The 24,848-nt window shown below is 38.8% G+C and overlaps 2 protein-coding genes and 1 long non-coding RNA gene across 7 annotated transcripts; 2 read left to right on the top strand and 1 right to left on the bottom strand.

The window, feature by feature from the left end:
• The first annotated feature begins 1,811 nt into the window (after positions 1-1,811).
• On the top strand, positions 1,812-4,837 carry LOC144515390 (uncharacterized). The gene is made up of 4 exons (XR_013501744.1): positions 1,812-2,028; positions 2,788-2,913; positions 4,412-4,439; positions 4,542-4,837. It is a non-coding gene; the product is annotated as an uncharacterized LOC144515390 (long non-coding RNA).
• Positions 4,838-6,773: 1,936 nt separating this feature from the next.
• On the bottom strand, positions 6,774-11,983 carry il10ra (interleukin 10 receptor, alpha). Of its 4 annotated transcripts, none has more exons than XM_078246181.1 (7): positions 11,718-11,983; positions 10,608-10,728; positions 10,211-10,380; positions 9,943-10,088; positions 9,406-9,574; positions 8,685-8,803; positions 6,774-8,500 (listed from the first exon to the last, which is right to left on the bottom strand). In XM_078246181.1, the coding sequence occupies exons 1-7, from the start codon at positions 11,779-11,781 to the stop codon at positions 7,577-7,579; spliced, it is 1,713 nt and encodes a 570-aa protein (XP_078102307.1). In that variant the 5' UTR covers positions 11,782-11,983; the 3' UTR covers positions 6,774-7,576. The 4 variants fall into 4 exon arrangements, with proteins under 4 accessions (XP_078102307.1, XP_078102308.1, XP_078102306.1 ...); XM_078246182.1 differs by having other exon boundaries at positions 10,608-10,731; positions 11,727-11,983; XM_078246180.1 differs by having other exon boundaries at positions 10,608-10,731; positions 11,718-11,982.
• tmprss13a (transmembrane serine protease 13a) lies at positions 10,010-24,806 on the top strand. 2 transcript variants are annotated; one of them, XM_078246184.1, is made up of 15 exons: positions 10,010-10,106; positions 13,856-13,957; positions 14,735-14,971; positions 17,963-18,134; positions 18,272-18,382; positions 18,895-19,059; positions 19,714-19,840; positions 20,285-20,380; positions 20,647-20,690; positions 21,467-21,629; positions 21,863-22,041; positions 22,782-22,880; positions 23,639-23,781; positions 24,219-24,371; positions 24,492-24,806. In XM_078246184.1, the coding sequence occupies exons 3-15, from the start codon at positions 14,897-14,899 to the stop codon at positions 24,504-24,506; spliced, it is 1,542 nt and encodes a 513-aa protein (XP_078102310.1). In that variant the 5' UTR covers positions 10,010-10,106; positions 13,856-13,957; positions 14,735-14,896; the 3' UTR covers positions 24,507-24,806. The 2 variants fall into 2 exon arrangements, with proteins under 2 accessions (XP_078102310.1, XP_078102311.1); XM_078246185.1 differs by lacking the exons at positions 10,010-10,106; positions 13,856-13,957; positions 14,735-14,971 and adding an exon at positions 14,978-15,158.
• Positions 24,807-24,848: the final 42 nt, after the last annotated feature.

The following is a 24,848-nucleotide window of genomic DNA, read 5'->3' as shown; positions in this document are numbered from 1 at the left end:
ATATTTTTTCTCTGCTTACTGTTACCGCTCACCTTATGAACACACAGATGCACATGTATACACACTTGTGATATGGATATGTTGACACAGTATTTAGGCTACAGTTTGTGTATTATATTTCTATTGAGAGTTTGGTTTTACAATATATTTGTAGAATAAAACATATAAGGCTTTGTCAGGGATACATGTTGTACATGGATTTATTTTCACTGCTCCTTGTGTTTTCACAGATACAGATGAGTCAAAGAAGTGGTAGGTGTTTTTTTTTTACTTTAAGAGAAGTGGTGTCTGAGACTCCACCTGAATCTATAGCCTTGCTAGCAGCTCTGTGAGGCTTTACAGATGTGTTTTGAGCTAAATGCTAACATCTGCAGCATGCTAACATGCTCACGGTGACAACGCTAACATTGGCTTTTGAAACCGCCTACCATACTAGCAGTACGTATTGATTTGGCCAAAATGTAGAATGTAGTATGCAGTATGCAAACAAAAGCAAAATCTACAGTTTGCTAAAAAATACCAGGATGTTGTACTGATTCAGAAATAAATCTCCAGTATGCCTTGGACCTGTCTCTCACCTACTGTATCCCACAATGCAATATATAAATTGATAGAGGAAGGAAAATAGGAATGCTGACTGTAGATGTGGAAGGGGGAACTTGAAGAATAATTTTAGATGAATGTCTGAGCGTCAACAGCATTTTAATTTCTGTCTACAAGCAGTTTATAACAGTACAAGAAGAAGAACATGTTTGGCAGTATGCAGTCAGGTATTTAGATGGAAGGCAGCCAACTCGCTGTGTGACCTAGACAAGTTATGTGGTTCATGTTCTGTGAATCACTAACGTCCGTGTGTGAATCGCGCACCCTTTAAATAACAGGAAACGTTCCACCACTAGCGACTGACAAGGTCTGGTTGATGAGTGACATGTCTTGATGATTTGTACAGCTCTTCAAGCTGATGTACTGCTTGCTAAGATACATTAGTTTTATAGGGGTTGAATGAAAACCACTTTGTCAATGTGTTCTCAAATATTTTTTGTTTCTTTTAAAAGGTGCAGCTCCAGAATGTGTTCGACCAGCTGCCAGGTTTAAATTGAAATGAGTCCAAAAACTTTAGCTTTGCCTTGAAATTAGTAAGTGACTATAGTACTTCCCCTTGATATATTGTTTTCAACGGTGCAGAATTGTGTGAGTGGGAGGCATCAGCAAGATATCTGCTTCTCGTATACAATTTTAACCTTTTAATCTACATTTTCAAGAAATGTGAATCAGTGGTACCAGTACCTCTTTTTGAGTAAGATCTTTTGGTAATCTTTCCAGCCCAGTTAAATTTAATTTCATATAGTGTTATAGTGTTATAGTGCACTATATTATTTTCAACAACAATGATGAAGAGGTGTAGTAATTCAGTCATCCAACAGGAGTCCCCCTGCACCACCTGATTCAGGTGCTATTACCTGGCTGTCTGTTAATGATTTGTTAAAGAAGGAAAACATGTAAGGCTGGTATGGGAGCTATGGGAACCTGACAGACAAAAGAAAGGCACTTCATGTCTGAATGTCGTAGAGTTTCTGGTTGTGTTTGAGTTTCCTGTTGGATCTCAGTGAGACAGTCAAATGTCTTTTGAAAAGTTGTTACACTGCATAGTATCAAAGTAATCCACAGTGAATTTCTTTAAAGCAGGGATGGCTAAGCATGGCTGTCCATGTGAGAACAGGCCGTCAGATCCACTCTGTTTTAACAATTGCTAATGAAGGCAGGGTAGAAGATAAGCATGATAAAGAAAGAAGATGGACCGGTTTAAAGGAATGACTGGTATGTGGACATGGACAGCACAGACAGACGTAGGCAAAAGAAGGGAGAAGAGAGTTTTGGTTCTTCACAGTTAAGACAAATCATTTAAAAAAGACAAATAATAAATAAAGTAAGACAGTGACAGAGCTCAACACCAAACGGACAGGCAGGAGAGGAGACAAACTAGAAATAACATTGGTCATCCTGGATCATCAGCTATGGGGAATGGTGGTAAGTGTTTCAGCTGAGATGCTTAGTTTCAATTCTGTTAATAGTAGCTGTGACACACACAAACAACTATAAAAAGTCTGCTCTGCGTAGTGATTTCCATTTATTTTGCTACTCAAGTATTTTTCAGTTTTTCATCATTACTGAATCTGAATTCCAACTAAATGTACTTTTCTTCTTTGGATTCAGTGTCTTTTAAAGTTTTGTTGGGTTGCTTGTTACACAATCATTGAGCTCTTGCTTGTTTCCTGTACAGTAACTATACGTTACAGGCTCTTCTCATTGTGTTAGCTGGCAACTTCAAACTTTTCAAATATTAAAAGTCTTTTAAATCTGCATGGCAAGTTACTATTGTCATTACTGCATGCACATATACAGTGTAACTGTTAATTGAAAGGTACTAAGAGAAATTAAATACAATTTAGAAAGTTAATTAGTAAAGAGTTCCTGCTGTTGATACTAGAAGAAAGTACTGTAACTGTATTTTAGTCTTTTTAAGGACAGAGGCTGCTAATGAAGGCAGGGCCAGCATGACTATTTATTCATAAAGATCAGATACACATTCATCTAATTAAGCCCATGCAGCCAGAAAGACGACTATTTCACTTATAATCATTTGTCAGGAAAACAACACCCTGTAAAATCCAAAAATAACATTTTTGTCATTTAGTTGGCTTGTGTATTGTTCTTTGAGTGCTTGCAAAGTTTTCTGTGTTAATCTATGGCTATGATTGAATTACCTTTATGTATTTGTAATCGTAGGCAGCAGTGTAAACTCGACAGCAATTGGGATCGCTGTGGGCTTTGGGATCCTAGCAATCTTCTTCACCATTGCAATTGTGCAATTCTGCTGCAAGCACAAATGCAAAAAGTACTGCAAGAAAAAGGGTGAGCGAAGCTTTAATGAGTCAGTTACACACACACACACACACACACACACACACACACACACACACACACACACACACACACACACACACACAAAAAAAACATTCTGTCTTACCTCTAGTGGTTTTGAGCCATGCAGATTGGTTTGATTGTATCTGACCAGTATTAAAGGTCCAATATGTAATATATGTATAATATTTACTGTAATAAAACTAAAAATTACCCCAATGCATCATCAGATATTAAGGAAACATGCTAAGTTGAAATTCTATATTTTCTGACAACAATGCTAAAGCCAGTATTTTCTCCTTTTATAATTTCCGTTCCGTGATGGAATTTCTGTTTGTGTTTTGGCGTGTGTGTTGTTATCAACTGCCCAGTTTGACAGCCAGGCTGGGTTGCCAGATACACCTGTAAAAACGTAAACCCAGCACGCTACAGCTGTAACATTAGAACAGCCATGAAAGCAGCAAACAAACGAACGGATCAACGGAGATAAAGTCTACCCGACCTAAAAAAAACGGCACGAACAGTTGTGTGACCAGAGACGTAACAAATCCCGGGTAAATATTGGAGATATATTTGAAAGATGGCGATAGCTTAGAGCCCAAAAGAATGCCGAGTTGGCTAATTTTCTCCTGAACAGGTAGCTTAGTATTAGCTTCATGCTAACGGGCATTTTATGTAATTTCAACATTTGTGTACTCACATTGACTTATATAGCTATCGTACCCGAGTTGGTTACTTGCCATGCTAACCATGCTAACATTACCTGAGGACCAGGCAAGTGGACCACAGCTGTTTACAAAGTGTAGCCTGTTCAGTGAGTTATTATAAGCCAAGAGAGGGGGGCTGTAAATCGGGAAGAGAGGACTGTGAGTTTGCAGTGTGTTTAGCGATTGATGCCATAATTCTAAGCCAATAAAGTGTGTCAGTCGGGTGAAGAGGACGGCAAGGTAGTGTTATTTTTAGCGGTTCCTCTCGTAATTCTAAGCCTAGGAAGTGTGTCTGTCCATCGGGTGGAGAGGACGTCACGGTTATTGTATTTTTTAGCTGTTCCTTGTTTGTCTGTCAGTTGGTTACAGAGTGCCGCGTGAGCACGGGCTTCTATGACTGTCATTATAGCTAGCATCTAACGTTAGCTACTCCACTGTGCTGTGAAGTAATGTCTGGCTATGTGAGACTAGCAACATTGTTGTGGATGCTGCGGTCTCAGCCTGGCAACCTTCGTGAACTTCGAGTCTGGGGAGGAGGGGGCAGGGGAGACAACTCTCTCCAGTATTTTGAATTTGTACTGCATTAACTATTTTAAACACTAGCTGTCAGTATTACATATTGCACTTTTAAGGTATTTGTCATCAGGCTGGTCTGTGAACACTTCATACAGTAGGAACTACTTTCTACCGAAGAAATGGATGTTGACTGTGAGATCTGAGTTATCTAGGGTAACACTGACAATGAATCCAGAGTTGCTAAATTTTTTGTTATTTCTCTACAGAGCCGTCACTGAAAGACAAAGTGCTCAAGTAAGCGCATATTTCTTCACAGGTTACAAAGTTGTATTCCCTCATATATAATTGTTCCATGGTTGTATGGGTAAGGTTTTTTTGGTGTGTCTCTATCTACAGAAAAGTTGGCTTAAAGAAGTCTCCCCCTCCCTTGACCATCAGCAGTGTCATAAAATGATGGCGGGCTTGATGGCAGTTGATCCTGGTAACCATGAAACCACAATGACAGAAGGCACACGGCGATCATGGTTTCAGTACGTTATCTGTTGCTGTTTGAAATTCATGTTAATGTTTTAACCTGAACAATAAGGAGGGTTTTTACCTTGTCATTTTTACATTACTTTGTTGTAAAGTTGTACGTGTATGTAATTTTAATGTCACTGTAAAATAATTAATTAAAAATAATGTGGAATATACATTGAAATATATTTTCTTGCAATTTCACTTTATTAGTGTTGCTATTAGTCATAACAACTGTCTTAGTTTAACATCATGTGGCTTCACATGTACAAATTTCAGTATATGCACACAAAACACACACACACACACACACACACACACACACACACACACACACACACACACACACGTTTGAGGTGAAGGCAGAATATCAACTGCTTAACCACAGCAACCAGGCAGATCTGTTTTCTTGTAACTGCAGGCGACTTCTCTCCAAAATATGATATCTACTCCCTTTTTCATACTTTCTACAGCATAGTTGGCGGAACAATGTCTCATAGTTTTTCCTTTAATGAAACTAAAACATGTTTTTCTGTATCTGATGTTTTTCTTATATGAGCTGCCTACAATACGGTGAAGAAAGATCTTTTTTTTTTTCGAGTAAAAAACTAAAACGGGTTAGAAGTTTGTGACTAATTGAATTAGATGACTGTAGGCTCCCTTCTCTAAACACAAACACAAATGTCAGATGATCCACTTATGGGGTTTTTAGAACTTGTCTCTGCTTTTTTTCCTTAGTAATTATATTAGAGGTCAAAGGTAGACTTTTTAGGCCACAACCAATTAAAAAGTTGAGTCAGTTGTCACGGTGCCTTAGTCATGAAAAGGCCAATTCAGGCCAGTCAGTCAAAGCCAAGAAATGCCTTTTTATGCCTCTGTACTACAAGACACTTAATGTAAATGTTGCTAGTTGTGAATCTCTGCAAAAGTGCCATTAACTAATTTTAATCTGGGAGAAACATACTCTATTACTTCAATCTGGTTTTAAAAAGTACAGTGCAGTAGAACTTGTTCAAACATTAATAGCCCTGTCTGATGGATTACTGTTGCAATTTTCATTTCTGCACTGTGATGAATCCATTTTTGATTAACTATCTGCAGCTGTGCTGATTTGCACTGTGCACACAATCTGTATTAACTCATGCAGAGCTCCTGGCAGTCACTGATCATTGGATATGCATAACTTATAGTGCCGTGCCGATGACTGAAATGAGTGATGAAAGTGACAATGGTTGAACTTGTTGCTCTTGGTTATTGGGATATTTTACCCTCGAAATAGCACATATCAATTTGTCTGGATTTTGTTAATATCACTGCTTAATTTGGCAAACTTATAAATGCACTAGAGTCCCGCACCAATAAAAACTGTTTTGGTAATTAATTGGAAATTTGTTGAGGAATTTGGACCTCTAATATAAAATGTCAACCAAGATTTTACCTCAAAATCTAATTTTGGGAGCTTTGTGTTGATTCAAAGAAAAAGTATTATTCCAGCATTGGAGTACTGTTAGCACTGGACATAATGGGAGGATCAGTAGGGGATAAACAGAAAATGTTTACCCCAAAGCCTCCTAACAGGTTAATCCAGCCAAACATGCAGTGATTAAAAAAAAAGAAGAACTAGGATACATTTGCAGTTTTACTTTTGGGATTATTCAAACGTCTCACTTCCCCTGTATTTAATGCTGCACATGATTTTCCTATCACTGCCAGGGATCTTTATCATCCCAATAAAGAGTGACACTTACCTGATAACAGCAGATGTGAAGATATTGTTTTACTTACATGTTTGGTATCTAAAACTTCAACCCTGTTGACAGTATTTTCTGTCTTTGCTATCAATGTGAAGCGGGACTTTTTTAAACTGAGTGGAAACCTGAAAGCGGAAGTGTTTGTTTCTTAGTTTAGAAGTTCCGAAACCACCGCTCATGTTTCTATACAGAATTTGCATATGGGGATCCCAAGTACAGCTAAGTGATATGTAATGTTTGTTTTCCAGTAGGTATCACTTTTGATGATTCAGGGTTTTCCTTGTTTATTTGAGTCAGTTCTGAAATCAACATCATGTCATATGCTTGGTTTTGTGTGTGAATGTATGACATTAACAAAACATTCCAGGAAGACAGTTTCTTTTAATGACACATAGAAGTGCAGAGTCACATATATTCACAATAATACACAATGAATAGTTTTTTTTTCGTATCAAATACATTATTTAAACAGGAAAGGAGCTAAAACACAGACCAGCAGTTTAGGCTATAAGGCTAGAACTGTCACTTGCTTCATATCTGTGACAAAATGTCAAAGATATTTGCTCCTTTGTCTGACACCACTTGATATCTTACTACTTTGAAGTGGCTCACAAGTATTATACTGTCTAAATAGTGGTAAACCTTTTCAAAAACTTTATGGGTTGGTTACCGACATAGGGCATCATTGCTGGCAGAGGTGAGAGTCAGGGAGAAGTCGCAAAATGTCCAAAAGCACGTAATTGTCAAATTGCTTCTCTGCATTGCTTCCCACGCTGGTTTCACTTCCGGCATACAGCATTTTAGTCAGTTGTGAATATACCCAGTGAGACAGAGTTAAATAAGTTCTTTGACTTTATGTTATCTGTCCCTTGACGCTCATGAGACTCCAACCAACAGTTACCAGCCAGCAGCTGTGTGGTCTAACCTCCATTTCCTTCCTATGTTCAACAACTCTGTTTTTTCTTTAAAGTTCCACCCTTTTTCCTTCAGATTTTCTATACTGGAACAATTCCTTCCCCCCCCCAAATACTAACTAATCTTATCTTTGTCTTTCATGATTCAAAAAGTGTTTCATGTAGGAAAAGGGTTCCATTGCTGTATTATAGCACTCACAGGTTATGTCAGAATGGTTTCATAAATAGCGTTGTTGCATTTCACAGCGTGTCATTCAATCTTCAGCTGTACATCACAGAGAGAGAGGGACATATTGTTCATATTGAGGTCATGTCCTTCCTCTACTAGGGGCAGCTGCGATAGAGTTGTTAGCAGAGGGAAAGTGTCCCCCAGTTGTATAAAAGTTGTTTCTAAGTCATCCACCATGACAGTGTCCATTTGTGTTGTTTTAGAATAACTTGAAAATGTAAGCTCCCCTTTGTAAGAGTCCATAAAATCACATTTGCTGCTCAGTAGTCCATTTTCGATACACACAGCTCTGTATTGTTTGATAACTCCAGTTCCATAATGGCCTTGTTTATGGCACCAAGTGCACTGACCTGCTCCTGAGCAGATACACGATTGAGGCCCAGCCCTGTAACCTGTGACCACTTCGGCCAAAACTAAGTCAGGAAGCGTCTGTTTGAACTCCTCCTCATCATCACAGACATGAATCTGCACAACAGAGCGGCTTTGGCTCCGATAATTACTCCCAGCAACCTTAAGAGACCCACTGTCCTGTCCATCCAGAATTATCGAAGAAGAATCAAGCTGGCAGGCTAGCCCCACCCCACTATCCTCCCTTTTCCTAGTTATGTCCGTACCAGTCCTCTCATCCTGCAGGGGGTAATCTGTCTGACAGCTAGTGGAGCTTTCTTGTCCTCCCAAGCTCCCACAGCCACTGTCCTCATGTGTCATTGGAGGACTTCCTCCGGTGTTTGTAGCAGAGTTGGACTCCATGCCCACCCCGCTGTCCAAGCTGGTCCTCCTGTCCTCCTCATCATTGTTCTCTTTTACCGTAACATGTGTCACTGGATCTTTGACACATTCTTTCACTGGTGTTCTGTAACTGGACAGGAACCATCCTTTGTCAGTAACAACCTCCACAGTCCCTTCTCCAACAGAGATCGGAAGCCAGCCACTAACAAGGGATTTCTGAGGTGAAAAGAGAGAAGGAGGTTGTTGTATTATTCATTGTTGTCATGTTTGGGAACAAAGGTAGTTATGACCTACTGAACCAGCTCAGCAAGGCTAAGATCACTGTGATGCAAATAAAATAACATAGTTGACAGTACAAGTTTGTAGTTTGTCCCAGTATTCTGTAATTGAATATACTTACCAATGCAGCAGGTGTTTTCTCTGGACGTTTCAGGTAATATAGGATGATGGTTGCTATGATAACAATGATGGCCAACACACCCAGAATAGATAGGGATGATACAGCAATTATGAACCATTCTGGAAGAAACACAACAGGGAAAAGTTTAGTAGGAGCAAGGGTGTTATACTGTAGGTGTAAGGCTTTTCCTCAGATTTGAACTTGGCTCACATTACAAATTTTAATCTTCCTTTCTCACAAACTTTAAAAGTATACTATGCAAGATTTACTAAAATAACAATGCATACTGTGGTCTAAACTGTAAACATATATTTAGTGTACAGACATGAGCGTGGTATCAATCGGTAGAAAAGTGAATAAGTATATTTCCCAAAATGTCAAACTATTCCTTTAAGGATTATTTAATGAGAAAAGTACTTAAATTAAGTATGTTGTTTTATCTTTTTTTTGGCAATTGTGTTAGCAGCAATGGGTATAGGAATGTTTATTCTATTGTTTGCACACCTACACATTTTAGTTGACATTGTTCTATTTCTTTTCATGGTCTTTAAAAGGCCTTTTCTTTTAAATCTGACCAGCTAAATTATCTTTCAATCCTTTAACGTATTGTGTTTTTGTTTTTCTTGGGTAAAATAAATCCACTAAACTAACCTAAATTGCTGATTGCTGTTCAAAGCTTCTGTCTCTTAGCTGTGCCTCATCATTATAATGTTTTTCTTACCTTGCTCTGGCAGCCGCAGACACTGTTTAGGGGACACACTGTTGGTGGACTCAGCTCCATTTCCCTCCACCTTGATGCTGACACAGTACTCTTTCCCCCAGCGGAGGGAACTGAAAGACTTAGTCCTCTGATCCTTCTCCTCGTCATCTTCCAGGTATGCTGTGGTATTCTGTGGGGTAAACAAATCAAAATACCATGCAGGTCAAGGCATTGTACAGTATAGACCACATTGTAAAATATATTTTGGGGTGAGTAAGGTTTAAATGTTGATTAAGGCAGAAAAGTACAACGTTAAATGTTGAATTCACCTAACCAGGGCCCAATAAGGATTTTGAAATTATTCACATAATTGTGGTGTTAGACTTTTTGTCTGTTTATCAACTGAACATATTTAAAAATGTAGCCACTTATTTTCTAGCATCGATTAATTAACAAAACAATTTACAATTGTTACAATCAGTCCCAAACTTGTGTTTTGAATTTTAGTGATAGGGTTGGTGGAGAGGGTGGGTGCTTACATTATTTCACATACTGTACCTTTTTATTTTGTCCTGTCTCTTCCAGGTAGATGGTGTAGGTGAGCCCAAAAGGAAACATTTTTTTCAGAATGGGTTTTGGGTGAACATAAACTGTCAGAGTGCTGGAAGTAGCCCACAAAGTGAAGGAGGGAGGCTGAAATTTGCCTATAGGAACAGAAAGAGGTAAGAAAACAACAGTATAGCGTTCATACATTACTTAACCAGCCAAAATACAATGCTTTCAACATGGTACACTGACTTTCTACCAAACTGACAATTATACTTACTTGTATTTGGGAGAATTTTTTTTGTGGTCCAAAGAGACGTGTCATTTCCTGCAACCAGCTGAACTTTGACCTTGTAGCCAGCACGATAGTCATCTACAAGGCTGCTGAGGTCACAGTAGGTCTGATTGATCCCCTTGCAGCTGTCCACAATGGCCCAGTTCCCAGTGTACCTGAGGAGAGGAAACACACCAGTCACAAACTGGAAGGAGCTGAATTGTTAGATGATAAGATACATAAAACATAACATTCCAATAAAAGTAAACATTTTCTTGTAAATGATATGAATCAAGGAAAACAAATGTGGCTTAGAGGTAAAGGAAAAAGAAAAAGAATGCTGTGAAAATTAAATTGCAAAATGATAGCACGTTTGTGTAAGTAAAGTAAAAGGTAAACATACTTTCCCATTTGTACATTGTACTGGGAGTTTGAGGGGGCGTCCACAGGTCGTTTCCAAAGTGCTATTACCTCCCCATCCAAAATATTCACCTGCAGGTCGTCAGGCTTAGGGACGTTCTGTCCTGCTAAAGAAAAAATAGGGGAATTATGATGTACATTCAGTGCTAGGGGTGTTATCAAGTTATAATACCAATACCAGTCTCCTTAAAGTGATACTGATACCAATAGAGTACTTTATTTAATACCTGTATTTTTTCTATTTAATTCGATAACCATCATGTGAATGGAAGAATCTCGGCACACTGAACTGCCAACTCCCTCAAAGAACGCTTGCGGTGATTGGCTGTGAGCAAAACCATATAAATAGCATTTTTTTCTAGATCTGAGTACAAAAAGGATTGAATGCAGCTTTCGTTTGACTGGAGTTTCAATACTACTTGGTGTCGGTTATTTCGGTTGATATCTTAAAGGAGTACCAATACCAAGCCCTATTCAGTGCTCATTATTAGCCTACGAGAACATTTCAGTTTCTCTAAATAAAATACAGTTATACATGGTCGAGAGAGGATACATTTTTACTGTTTTGATTTCCGACTGTACAATCCTAAACCTTGTCTACACATGCTGAGCAAATGCTGAAATGTTCAAAACATTGATGTGGTCAGGAGGAGAAAAGGAAGTCTGGTTGACAAAAAGATGCAGTGACCTTGCTGATCATTTATGGGATCTCTGTTTGAAATGACACTGTGGATTTTTCGTAAAGGGAACAGAGTTTTAAACATTTCCACTCTAACCATGGGATTCATTTACCTGAGTGGAACAGGAAAATTTGCGATAAGTTCCATGTAATTTTTTTTTTTTCTTGGAAGGTGTCATGATGGAAAGCATATTGCAAACTAAAAAGTAGGCTAGGTTTCGTAACAGCTAAACATTTTTCAGAATGTCTGTATTTGACCTAAGGTATTTCATGTGACTGTAACAATTCCATAATAATAAACAAAAGTAATTGTCAAGAAAACCATAATAAAAATTGTTTAAATATAAACAAGATTAAACAAAACAGTAAAACAATCAGACTTAAGATACTGTGTAAGAAAAGTTGGTTGATTACCTGACATACAGTTTATGTAGATAATCAGGAAGACAAGAATCGGTGTCTTATTGCTCATATCCATGTCTGGTATCTGATATATAATATCATTCAGTCATAATCCACACAGTAACCAGTAAGCCAAAAAGTTTCTTATTCCAATCATCAGTGAAGCAAATCAGCGTAGAAACATCTTCCATCCACAACAAGTTCAGAATGCTCTTCTCTCGCTGATGTGGTGTCTGTTCAGGCGTGGAAGAAATAAGAAGAGGCAGCTTGTTTTTGCCTAACTATTTACATCCTCAAATATCTTCCTCTTTTGCTCAACTCCCCTCCCTCTCAGATGATGTGTTTCCTGTTGTGACTACATCAGTGACGCTGCCGCGAGTTTCATCTCTCTCACCTCTCCTACCAACCATTTTCCTTCCTCTTATTCTTTTTCTTTTCCCCTTTCCCCAACCTCAGCCAGTTCACAGTTTACAGCAAACTACAATCAAAGGTCTGTCGAAAAAACAAAAAACAGACTGTACACGGCTCAGAGACAAGAAAGGGGAAGCGTTAAGGCATTCCCCTTTCACTTTTGGGATCAGAGAGGCATTCATTTGAATTAATTTTTATTTTTTTTATTGGTCGTAACCAAAGGGTAAGGTCGGAAGCTTCAGCTTATATAAGGCCCCCCCTTGTCACATTTTTAAAATAACAAACTCATTTTCAAGGAAATAAAATCGACAAGACAAAAAAGATAAAAGCAAACAAAAAATGAAAATATACAATTTGCACCAGCTAAGACACTTATTGTCTTTATTTGCATCTGTTTAATCTTTTCCTGTGGTAGTCTGTAAAACCTCAGTTGTGGTTGGCTGCATTGCAGGTGGTTTTTGCAAATAGCAATGGTAGAGATAGAAGGATAGAGACAACTAAAAATACACATTCATTCTGAGATCCATTTGAATGAATATGTTTAACAAGCAAAACAAACTTGGATAAAAGGCATAAAAGGTAAACTATTACTTGATTTATTGATAGACATACGTTTTTATATGCATTATTCACATATCATTTCATCATAACTATGCATTATGAGTCTAGTCTGAAGGCCATGAGGCTGGAATTAAGATTTTTGTTTTATGCAGTTTCTTTAAAAGTCTTATAAGTAAGTTATAAACTGATGTTAACTGACGTGACATTAAGAGAGACCTTTTCAAAAAAGTTAGACAGAAAATTAATTATTTAAAAAAACTTATATCTGTATCTCTATCTATGGTCTTGACAAACCACAGTGACCGTGGAACCATCTCCACATCTCATTTTACTCTCTGACAAATCAGTTAAGCATTTAGTCAGACTTGTGCGATATAAAGGTTATTGTAGGTGGGGATGCAAGATATGAGTTTCTTTTTTAACATGAGCTGGTCACCAGTTAGCAATCAATTATCCAAGGTCCATTCTTTGAAAATGTACCTTCACATACGGACTGTCAGTACTTCCATTACATAGCATAGACACAATGTGCAAAGCTTTAAAGAATGCCTATAACCTTCACATATACATCTGGATTTTTCTATGTGAAATAACGAGATGGATTCATAACATATTTGACATTTAGTGTTGAGTCAACCAAACTATCTTGCTTGTGTCGACATTCTCATGACCTTGTATGGTAACTAAATACAATGTTTACATCCTTAATGGGACATTTTTCCATCATGAAAAGACCAAACTCTTGCTGTTTGCATACTAATCTAATGTTAATAATAATAATAATAATAATAATAATAATAATAATAATAATAAAAGTCCCATTGAAACCGCATTGTTAAGTTGTTAGCATACACATAATATAGCCCTCTATGCCACTATTATACACTGAAAATGAATGCATCAGGATGTTCAAGAGGAGAGGTCAATGATTAGCTCAGATCATTTCTTTTACTTTGTAAAAAACTAACTATCTTATCAGTTAGTCAATACTTGGATTTTATTAATATACTTTCAAGCACTCTTCCCTTAATTATAGCTAAATGAGTCACCCCTGTTTTACTCTCTATTTCTCACCTCATTTTCACATGTGACTGTTCAAGTTTTATTTCCTGGTAATTGAAAACACACCAAACCGTGAACCTATATGCTTGTGTCTCCTTTTGCTTTCTGTCTTGCAGATGGACAGAGAACTGTGAGTAAATCTAAGCTGTGGGAGTCTACTTAAATGTCAGAGATCATCGGCTGCTGTCCAGAAGGGGGACTTTCTCAAGAGTCATTTGGTAAGTGAGGAGTGGCCAGTGGCTACATGCACATAGGCAGACTTTATATTCAGTAATATCACCCTCTAGTTGTGTTACAAGGTAAACACATTTTCACATTGAATATCTTGTGGTGCTTCTCATAAACTCAGTATATAATTCAGAATCCCAGTTCTGATCAAATTTAGAAAAACCTGCAGAAAGACTTACAGTTTGTCTTAACTTTAAATGTTTTGCATTCAAGTTCTGTATTTCAGCACAAAATATTATGAAGTTACTGTATGTGCTTCATCTGCAACAGAATCTGGAACAGAAAACAACAATGGTAAAAGATGTAGAGGGTCTCAAGTGACAGCAACTGGAAATAAGGGAATATGCGAAAGTATAGAAACAGGGGCTCAGAGAGAAACTATGAACATTTGGAAAGTGAATGTAACAGTGAACACAGACTAAATCAGAGAAAGGTAGCTCCACAAATGTCCAGAAGCAACATCTGAGATCTGTGTCCAGAAGGGTATTGATGTGATAACAGCTAAAATGTTATCCAGAAATTCACAGATAGAGGTTAATGAAAACATTCAAACAGTGCCAACCATATGAGTGTCACATTTACAAATTTACACACATATTACATTACATTACTTTCATTTCCAGGACACAATGACAGAGCTCTTTTTATTTCCAGCATGTCCTTATACTCAAGGAGAAGATAAGACATCCTGCTTTAAAATGAAATGTAGAATCAAATTGTATGTGAAGACATTTTAAAGTTCCTGTCATTCTCTATGTTTGGTTCAGGGCCCTAACAGCTCAACTGGTGTCATTTGAGCCATAATGGATCTTAATTGTGTGAAAAAAGCTTTGATAGTCTCTAGCTGCCATGAAACCGGTGTGACAGGTGGGAAACTGGTGCACTGGGCACGCCTGCCTCTGTGAACAGAAGAATGAAGGACTGAGATAATGATGGACGCTGGAAGTGGGAGGTGTCAGGCAGGAAGGGGGAAGGCAAATCTACCTGTTGTTGCTGGGATGAAGGTCAGTGACAAACAAACACTATAGAGTAGAAAGGAGGGGAGAAAAGAAGAGTAGAGGTGTTTAATGTGGCACCACCATGCTCTAACCATTGCTCGGAAACCCTGGATGTGAAAAAGCTCCACCCACTTGCGCTCATCTCCACTCTCTAATCTTTGCTGACCTGAGTCCGATGGCAAAGCATGACCCGGTATGTTCTTCCTTTGTCTTTCTCTTATGACAAAAGCGTCCTCGTCTTGTTACAGTGTGTCTCTTGGCCTCTCCTCTGACTTAAACCTTGTGTTTATCTGCATCTCTGTTTGCTTTGTTTGAGTTTCGGTGTGTTTTATTTAGTTTTTAAATTTACCTGCAAGACAACAGGTAAGAGGGGAGTTTGAATGTAGGTTTTGCCTTAACCAACTGTTAATTTTTTTTCTTCTTTATTATTTTCTATAGTGCAACACTTTAAACACTTCAGATTATAACACTTTTATTTAGCTAATATTGTAATTCTGGTCTTCGTAGTGTACCATGTATCTCCACAACATCAACGTTTTATGAGCCAAGAAAAAAAGCTGTTTTCAGTTTTGTTTCAGATAATCCAGTGGGCCTTTCAATTACTGCGCACATGAAAACTTTTACAATTACTGAAAGCATGCCTCTCCAATCGTTAAAGTAAATGGTTAAAGAAAACACTCATAGATCAATACAATACATAATTTAAAAAGCAAAGTAGCCTTGTAGAAGGGGAGTAAAATGTCCATGGGTGTGCAGGTCTTCAAGTTGGAGAAAATAATGAATTTGGTTGGAGGATTTGTAAAGCCCTCTGAGACAAAGTTATGATTTGGAGTTATATAAATACACATGACTTGACTAATGATGAGCACATAATGTATTGAATTTGCCAAGTACACGGTTGAAAGTTTCAGTGGACTGACTCTTTGTTCTGTTTTACTAGAAGAGGAATATTTTAGATTTGTATTGGTCAAGCTCAGATCACTAAATGTTCTTTAGGCCCTACAGACAAACATGAAGGGACATTTTAGTTTCAAGTTTCATGTCGGGTTGTCTTCGTAACTTTATATTATAGTCATAGTTATTGTTTGAGTAAATAATTGACCTTTTTAAATGTCATGTGAAACCTCCTGATCTTTAAATATGATCAACCTACTCCAACTATTTCAGTTCAACCATTTTTAATTAACCAGGGTGTGTGCTGCCTTTAAGCGCATTCTGAAACCTGATCAGCAAGCAATAGAAATGGCTTTATGTGACACCTTTTGTAGCGAGTCCACCCATAGCCAGGACCACCTCGGTAGTATGTAGTTATCACTTTCCGTAAATGCATGGATGACACTGCCAACAGGTGTTTAGAAAAAGTGTGTTCAGCTAGTTTAGTCACATAACATTCTGCATTTGGGATCTTTTTTTTTTTTTTTTAACTCTGCTTCAATTATCCCAGAAAATATGCTCATTTGCTTTCTTGCCAAGAGTTTGATGAAAAGAACAAAACCACTTTCATGTCTGTACGGTAAATGAAGCTAATGACAGCATTGAGTTAGCGTAGTTTATTACAAAGACTGGAAACAGGGGCAGCCTGGTTCTGGACAAAGGTCACAAAATCCAGCACCTAAGCTCATTAATTAACACGTCATATCTTGAGTGTTATATCCCAGAGATTTCAGGATGTTATAACTGTGCTTGGCCATGAAATAGTACATAACCCCTGTAACAGTAGCTATGTTTCCATGTACTTGTCAATTGAGTTATCTGAAATTTGCTAAAAACATTCATGCGAATAAAGCCGGTGAAAGTGTGTTTCCATCCAACGGCTTTGAAAGCGAATAAAAACCTGTGCGTAATGATGTTACATGCTGCTTTGCGGTCAAATTGGTATATCGAATAGATTTGAGGTTTCCATTCATTTTTGCACTGAATCGCACAACATCCAAGCTAACATTTGCGAACAAAGTCTGCTAGCCAAAATGGGTCGAGCCATCTACCTACAAATGATTAATATTGCACATGTCAAGCTATAATAAGACAACAATGACGCTGTCAAACATCGCTATGATGATGCAGATGCAGATGCACGTAAATGCCAGCCGACAACCATCTAAAATAGCTGTTATATTTAGCTCGTAAATTAAATTTAAAAAGTCTCTTGTTTCCTCGTTTGTCCACTGTCTGTCTGCAAATAAAAGCAGAAATGACCTAAAACTTCTTCTTCGTTTTCTGGAAGTTTGAAACCATAAAATGACCTAAAACGTAATTGCAATTCATTATTTAGTCTGCGTTTATCGCATAAGTCATTTACCAATTAAGAGGAAATCGAACGTACAAACTTTCTGCCAATATTACTTAATTTGCATAAAAACATAAGGATGAAAACATGGTTAATGCAACATGTTGTTTTTACATCCCGGTTTTTGCCAAATAAAACATACGAGATAAAGCGTGTGAATTAGAAAGCTTTAGAGTCACCTTTGTGCAGTTATTGTTAGGTTTGGACCATAGACTGTCTACAGTCTATGGTTTGGACAGAGCCAGGCTAAGCTAACCGACTGCTTGCTCTAGCTACTTAGTTAGCATAAAGAGTGGTATCAACCTTTATATCTAACTTTCGGCAAGAAATGAAATAAGTGCATTTTCCAAAATGTTGAACTATTTCTTTAACATATTTGTAATATTTCAAGGAGACAACTATACATGTATATCACTAGCAGTCTTTAATGTCTTTGTGGGCAAGGTTGCTACCCAGGTGTGGACTTAAACATAGGCTTGATAATAGTGTTAGGATTGCATGGAGGACAATGGGCAGGGATTTTCATCTCTAGTCTTTTGTCAATATATTGTCTGTCTATTATACCTAATAAATATAGCATGGTGTCTTGTTTCCAAGGGTAGATGACACAATAACTGCACGTGTGTTATTACAGTAAGAGATTTTATTTATATCATGACCTCTCGCTAGTTATTTACTTTCCCTTATTCTTTTCTGTCTTTTTCTCACAGAATGAGTCCCCTCCTCCTTACTCTGTTGGCGTGTACACCCTGCCACCCCTTAAGTCCTATGAGGAAGTGGTGTATGGCGTGGGTCCAGGCCTGACACCCCACACCCATCCACATTACATTCCCCAGTATGCACCACCTGTAGTTGTTACCCAAGTCACACAGTCAAGCATAAGTGAGTGATATCCGCAGCACCCATATTTTCCTAAGAATTCAATGGATGCAGGTGTAGAAGCAAAACTAATAGAGACCGATACGCTTCGAGGATTATTAATGTGTTTGTGTATATTTTTGTGTTCTGTATGCGTCCAGTCCCCAGCAGTAGGAAGAAGAGATGCTGCAAGAGTAATGGCCAGTTTTTCGGAGGGTCGGGGGGAGCCTTACTGGTGCTCGGTCTGCTGGCACTGGCAATAGGGCTCGGAGGTATGTGTTTATTCATCACTGGACATTGTCATTAATATTCATTTGCTGCTCTAATTTATTCAGGACTATTGTAACTGCATGCTGTGTACTGTATATGTAAAACTCAATGTTTGTTGTGTCCTTAGGGTTTTGATGACAGTAGATTTGTATGTATATGTATGATATGTTTTTGTTTTTGGTAATAAGCCATTAAAAAGAACAACATTTTGGTTGCCAGGTTCTAAAAGAAATTGGTTGCAGTATGATCCTCTAGCATCCCATAACTTTTTAAACATATAGACTTTTATAAAGCTTATTGCTTGTAAGATAATCAGATAAGGCTGTTGTTTTTTCCCATTTCCATTGAGCTTTGTTTGCATTCAAACAATGTTATGCTATGTTCAATGTTAAAACGATGTGTGCATTTTAATGTTCTTATTTAATGTCTAGATTTAATTTTTGTTAATTATAACAATAATGGCACACTGTACTGTACCTCTACTTACCCACACTCATTATTACCCCGACGACAGTTCGATACGGCACCCGGTTGGCAACAGCAGCAAATCTAATAAATGAGTATGATGATGACAAAAATCAAAATCCATCTTTGCCAAACTATGACACCTGCCCCAGCAATACTATCCAATGTGATGCGATAAGAGACTGCCAACTGGGCAGCGATGAAACAAACTGTGGTGAGTAGGCACATGCGCACACACGCACGCATGCACACACACACACACACACACACACACACACACACACACACACACACACACACACACACACACACAGACACACACACACACACACACACACACACACACACCTACCTTACCAGAACCAGACTTACATAGGGACAGATGGTGAGGAGGGATGGGCAGACACTTGACAGCCAAAAGGATATCCTTACAAAAACAAGCTATAGGATCTTCATGTTTAGTTCTCATATGTAGGTTTGTTTAGGGGGATAATATTCTATTTCTATGGCAGGCTCGTGTATTTAGTGTCAGTAGTATTACCAAGAGATGCAACTTAAATTTACACTAATAATGTTATCAGTGATGTGATTTATGTAATATTTTTTAACAAAGAAGTGCATTCCAGGAGACAGCTCATCATTTCACTTAGCGGAAATTTAGAAAGAAACTGTACACAGCATCACGATTGCATTTGTCGAATCTTGCCAAGTGAAGCTAATTTTACATTTGATTTTTGCTTTTACTGTAATTGTTTGTGGTTGCAACAGCAGCAGCATGCAGGCCAAAGACTCCACATTACTGTCACATTGTGTTAAGCATAAACCACCGAAGAGACACCAGTTGTCATCTTTCTTTTGACTTCCCCAGTGAGGTTTGGCAGCAACGGTGCTCTTCAGGTCAGGACATCTCAAGATGGCCGCTTCCTACCAGTGTGCTACAAAAACTGGGACCAGAGCTACGCCGACAAGACCTGCACTCAGCTAGGATTTGGAAGGTAAAGAATCAGCACGTTAACTTAATTATAGTTTTGTCAAACCTGACCTAAAGTGTGCTAAACAACACACGTAAAAAAAGTATCGCAGCAGCAGCACTCCAACATACAAAATATTTATTACCATTGCCCATCATCATTCGGAGCGAGCTCAGACTTCAGGAAGGAGTGATTTAGCCAGTCATTTTGCCAGACCCAATTTGAACAGAAGCTAGCGAACATGTGGGCTTCTATCTCCAACCTGTAATTCACCCACTGAGATCCATCTCATTTCTCTTCACCTGCTGCTGTGTGTTTAGGGTTAAAGTGATTCTCCACAGGGTCTCCCTGAGGTGTCTCAGTGTGATAGCAGAATGAGTTTCCAGACTCAATCATGTCGACAAAATGATCTCTGTATGTGCAAGTTTATATCTTTAGCTCTTTGAACTGCCTTTTTCCTATCTTCAGGTCCTATGCCACCAGCGCATTTCAATCCCAGAAGTCTATTGGTTTAACTTTGACCAGCAGATCAAATTTACCTCTCCAGGGTCTGGTAAACGTCAGGTAAACAATCTAGTCCTTTTTCCCCTATTTCATACACAACTCAGGCTTCATCTATAATCATTCCTATTTCTTTATTATGAAATATATTTCATCATGTGAAATCTATCAATATTTGTGAAAGCAGTTATAAAAAAATATTACGCCCCAGACATATTTGCTGCCTTTTTATTTATATTACTACCAAAAAACCAGCAGTAAAGTGTATATTGGTTTTCTGCATGTAATCGTGATAACTGACATCTTTTTCTCATTGTGGCATTACACAGTTCATCCTGTCCAAACCAGGAGACTGTCTCCCTGCAGTGTGTGGGTAAGGAGCCTCCATCTGTTCCTAAAGTCATGTGTGTCACACACTCGCACACGCACGCAAACACACACACACACACACACACACACACACACACACACACACACACACACACACACACACACACACACACACATACACAGTCACTCTCTCTCTTTCTTTGTCTCTCTCACACACACACACAGTACCTCAACTGCACATACAGCCGTTTGAAAACAGGAGTATTTGACATTACACTTGACATTACTGTAGTATGTTTTTGATCAGCCCCAGCATCCACCTGTAGGCTCCGAGTCTACCTTTCCGTAGGAGGGGGGGAGTTATTATTATGATGAGGTCAGAGCCTACACGACTAAAGTGAACTTGGTGGGATTGACCCTCGGAGGGCTGAGGGAGCGAATGAACAACAATGGTCACTCCAGAGGTGGATATCACCCACAATGCATTGCAGTTGTGCATTTGGTTCGAGACAATACATCCATGGTTAGGTGGTAGTAATCTACAACTGGTAAAACTCTGGTTGCTGGTACCACAAAAGAAGGAGAGGATGAATAAATTGAATAAAAACATTTCGGATTTTCGGCAGATAGTTTCTTAAGAAAACCTCAGTTAGTTCGATATTTTACTCAATTTTCGCTCCTGTCCCACCCACTATCACTCTGCCCTCCAAGTGGCTTCTGTGCGACGTATGGTGTTACATAATGTCAAGGGGCTGAGAGGAAGTGAATGAGGGAAAGCGGAACTACTAATGAAACACAGCCCTTGTCTCCCGTTCCCAGAGTGTGGTCTGCAGCAGTCGATATCCCGGATCATTGGAGGCAGCGCATCCAAGATGGGTCAGTGGCCTTGGCAGTTGTCACTGCAATTCAGAGGATCCCACGTCTGCGGAGGAGTCCTGATCTCTCCTGATTTTGTGCTGACTGCTGCCCACTGCTTCCCAAGGTAACTGACTGCCAGAAAAGATCTGTCTCATGGGGCATATTTCCCAAACACTTCATGTGTTGTTTACATTGCAACAAAACATGTTTATTTGTGGCTCAGTATGCATACTTTGTATTGTACTACAAAGTTACAATGCAAAGATTCAACGTCTTCTATGCTGAAAATATAAGCACTAATTTCATATTGATATGAGCCCATTGCTTTTCACTGAACAGTCTTTTTCTGTGTCGCAGAAGCAACTCTTTAGCTCTCTTGGTAGAGAACTGGAAAGTGTATGGTGGAGTGATGTCTCTGGACAATCTACGTCAGCCCTACTTGGTTAAGACGATCCTACTCAACGAGAACTACAACAGCCAGACTAATGACCAGGACATCGCTCTGCTCAGACTTAGATCTCCAGTTGTTTTCGATGGTCAGTCGCATCTTCACTTAATCAAAATAATGCTGCTGTTCACCCTACTTTCACAACCCCAGGCTATTGTCAGAATTTGGTCCTTACATTGACATCTGATTGGTGTCGTAGTGGAAGTCTGACCACCGTGCAACAAGAGAAGAGTCAGGAAATGCAACAAAAGCTGTTCATGTTGAGAGGGAATATGTGTTCATAAGCAATATGTAGTGTGGCCTGGCGGGTGACTGAATAGCTTGAAAGACAGACTTTGACTTTCAGTTCAAAGGCCTGTGTCAATAAATGTTCACTCTGCAGCTGAAATGTCCTTCAACAAGTCACTAAATTTCTACATCTTTTAAAGATTACTTTGCTCTGCGGAAAAATAATAGCACTGTGGAGATCAATAGTTTTTTTTATTATTAACAGTCACTCATTGATTTCAGTATTGTTACATTCATCTATTGTATCAAAACATAAACCAAAAACCAACATTGTGTCATTTGGTAAAACAATATGCAGGACAGTGACTGCCATAGAAATGTTTTACTCTTGCTGTTCAGTCTGAGCTTTTAAAGTCTGTAGTGAGTCCACAGTCATTCTGGTAATCTGATTTGCCCAGCCGTGTGTGTGTGTGTGTGTGTGTGTGCACGCGTGTGTGCGTGCGCACGTGTGTGCGCATCTGTCTACAATCCTATCATTTTGAGCACACAAAGTTGCTGGTGTGTTTACAAAAGTTAAACACTTCTTTTTGTGTTATCCAGATAAAGTCCAGCCAGCTTGTCTGCCAGCTTTTGACCAGGAAATTCCCCCTGGAACCAAATGCTGGATCTCAGGTTTTGGCATCACTAAGGCAGGATCAAGTAAGATGGAATATGGAGCCACTGACTTTACTAGAAATGTAACAAATGACATAATTAGGTTTATGGTTTATTTTATTAATTAATTTGATTCCACTGTAGCAGAAATACACTTTTGTCGAGGTTCTTGTTGATTTTGTCATACAGTTAAAATAACTTGTTCCATTACATAAAAGTAAAAGTAAAATTAGACCAGATCAGTGCACACATGCATATTTTATCTTCTTTGTTCATTCAAAAACATTGTCGCTCTGTGTGCAAACTATGTTTTGAGCATCCCTGGGGCATACAATAAATCAATTGCCATTAAACTACATGAAACAATAATGAATAACATGCATGGAACACTGGATACCGCAAATCGTTTTTTTACTGTGGCAAAATGCAGGGCTACAATCGGCAACAACAATACAGTCAGACCATTCAGTTAACTCCAGAGAGATATAGAGCCAGAGAGGTCAGGCAGTAGTCAAAAGGCAGGCAGATAGTCATCAGAAAAAGTACAGGCAGAATAAGGTCTGGACACCCTAGGGGAACATGGATAATTTATCAGAGAGTAACTAATGTCTGTCCTCTATATAGTGAGTCTGATAGTGAATGAGAAAGATGGACATAAAACTCAATAGTAATGGCTGAAGAGCAGGTGAACAACATCATGATTAATCAGAAAAACTGGAGACAAAAGAATGTAAGAAATTACAGTGGACTAGCTGTTGCCATGGCAGTGCATATTAATATTTACATTGTTTTCTCTAATACAGGCATTGTCTCCAGGGATCTAATGGAAGTGACAGTGGACATCATTGGTACTCAAGTGTGTAACAGCCCCAGTGGGTATAGAGGCGCCGTGACCAACAATATGATCTGTGCCGGGGACCTGAACGGAGGCAAAGACTCCTGTCAGGTGAGCGGTCAATACTAAGGGACAGATTTACAGTAATCAGAAGAATAAAAATTGTGCCTTTATTTAACATCCATGTTAGTCTATATCTTGTCCACTTTTCCATGACCTTCCCATTCCTGGATTAAATTAAATTAAAGACTAAACTATCTGTCCAATCTGAGTTTTCTGTTCTAGGCTGAAACAACTTTTGAACGTACATGTTCCACCAAAACAAGTTCCTTGCAGAGGCTATTTTGCAGCGGCATTGGGGCTCCGTGCGGCGCTTAGTGGCGCCCATGACGATTGTTATTGTTTTAAAGACAATAAACCAGAGCACATTTCTCTCCCATCCCAGAATGCTGTGTGGACTAGCCAGACCCTCCTCCGCAGCACTGTGGAGGAAGGTCTGGCAGTGCGAGACTACATCCATGTTAACTACTATGAACTATATTTTACAGGGTGACAGTGGGGGACCTCTGGTTTGTCAGGGAGAGAGCCGTTGGTACCTAGTGGGGATCACCAGCTGGGGAGCTGGATGTGGGGAAAGAAACAAGCCTGGTGTTTATACAAAAGTCAGTGGTGTTGTGCCCTGGATCTACAGCACAATGCAGGTAAGAATGAAAAGAGCAAATAACTGAATAAAAAATGTCAGATAGAGGGTGTGTTTGACATCAAATGACTAAGATGGTCAAAGGTTTTCATCATCTTAACTCTTCCTTTGTGTGCTACAGCAAATGAAGCCATGAAGTCCCTTTTTCTCCTGCTGGCAGTCTACTTCACCTCCATCCCCAATGAACCCAATATAGTGATGCGATGGATGGATATTGATACACACTGACTGCACTGATTTTAGTCTTGCATTCTTGATTTTATTCTTCTGTCTCTTGGTTGCCTCAGTCATACAGCATACTTGTGTTTACCTACATGTTAAGCTTCAAAGACTGCTGGCCCTTATCTTATAGTTCTGTGCCAATGAAAAAGTCTACTTTACTGTAATCTCCTTAACTTGATTGAGAATGATACTCTATTAAAAATGATTTATGATTGTAGAGTTGTGTTTTTCCCCAGGGACACATCTCAGGTTTTTC

Source organism: Sander vitreus, chromosome 3 (assembly GCF_031162955.1).
Source record: "Sander vitreus isolate 19-12246 chromosome 3, sanVit1, whole genome shotgun sequence".
NCBI lineage: Eukaryota > Metazoa > Chordata > Actinopteri > Perciformes > Percidae > Sander > Sander vitreus.
This window is presented reverse-complemented; position numbering and strand designations above follow the sequence as displayed.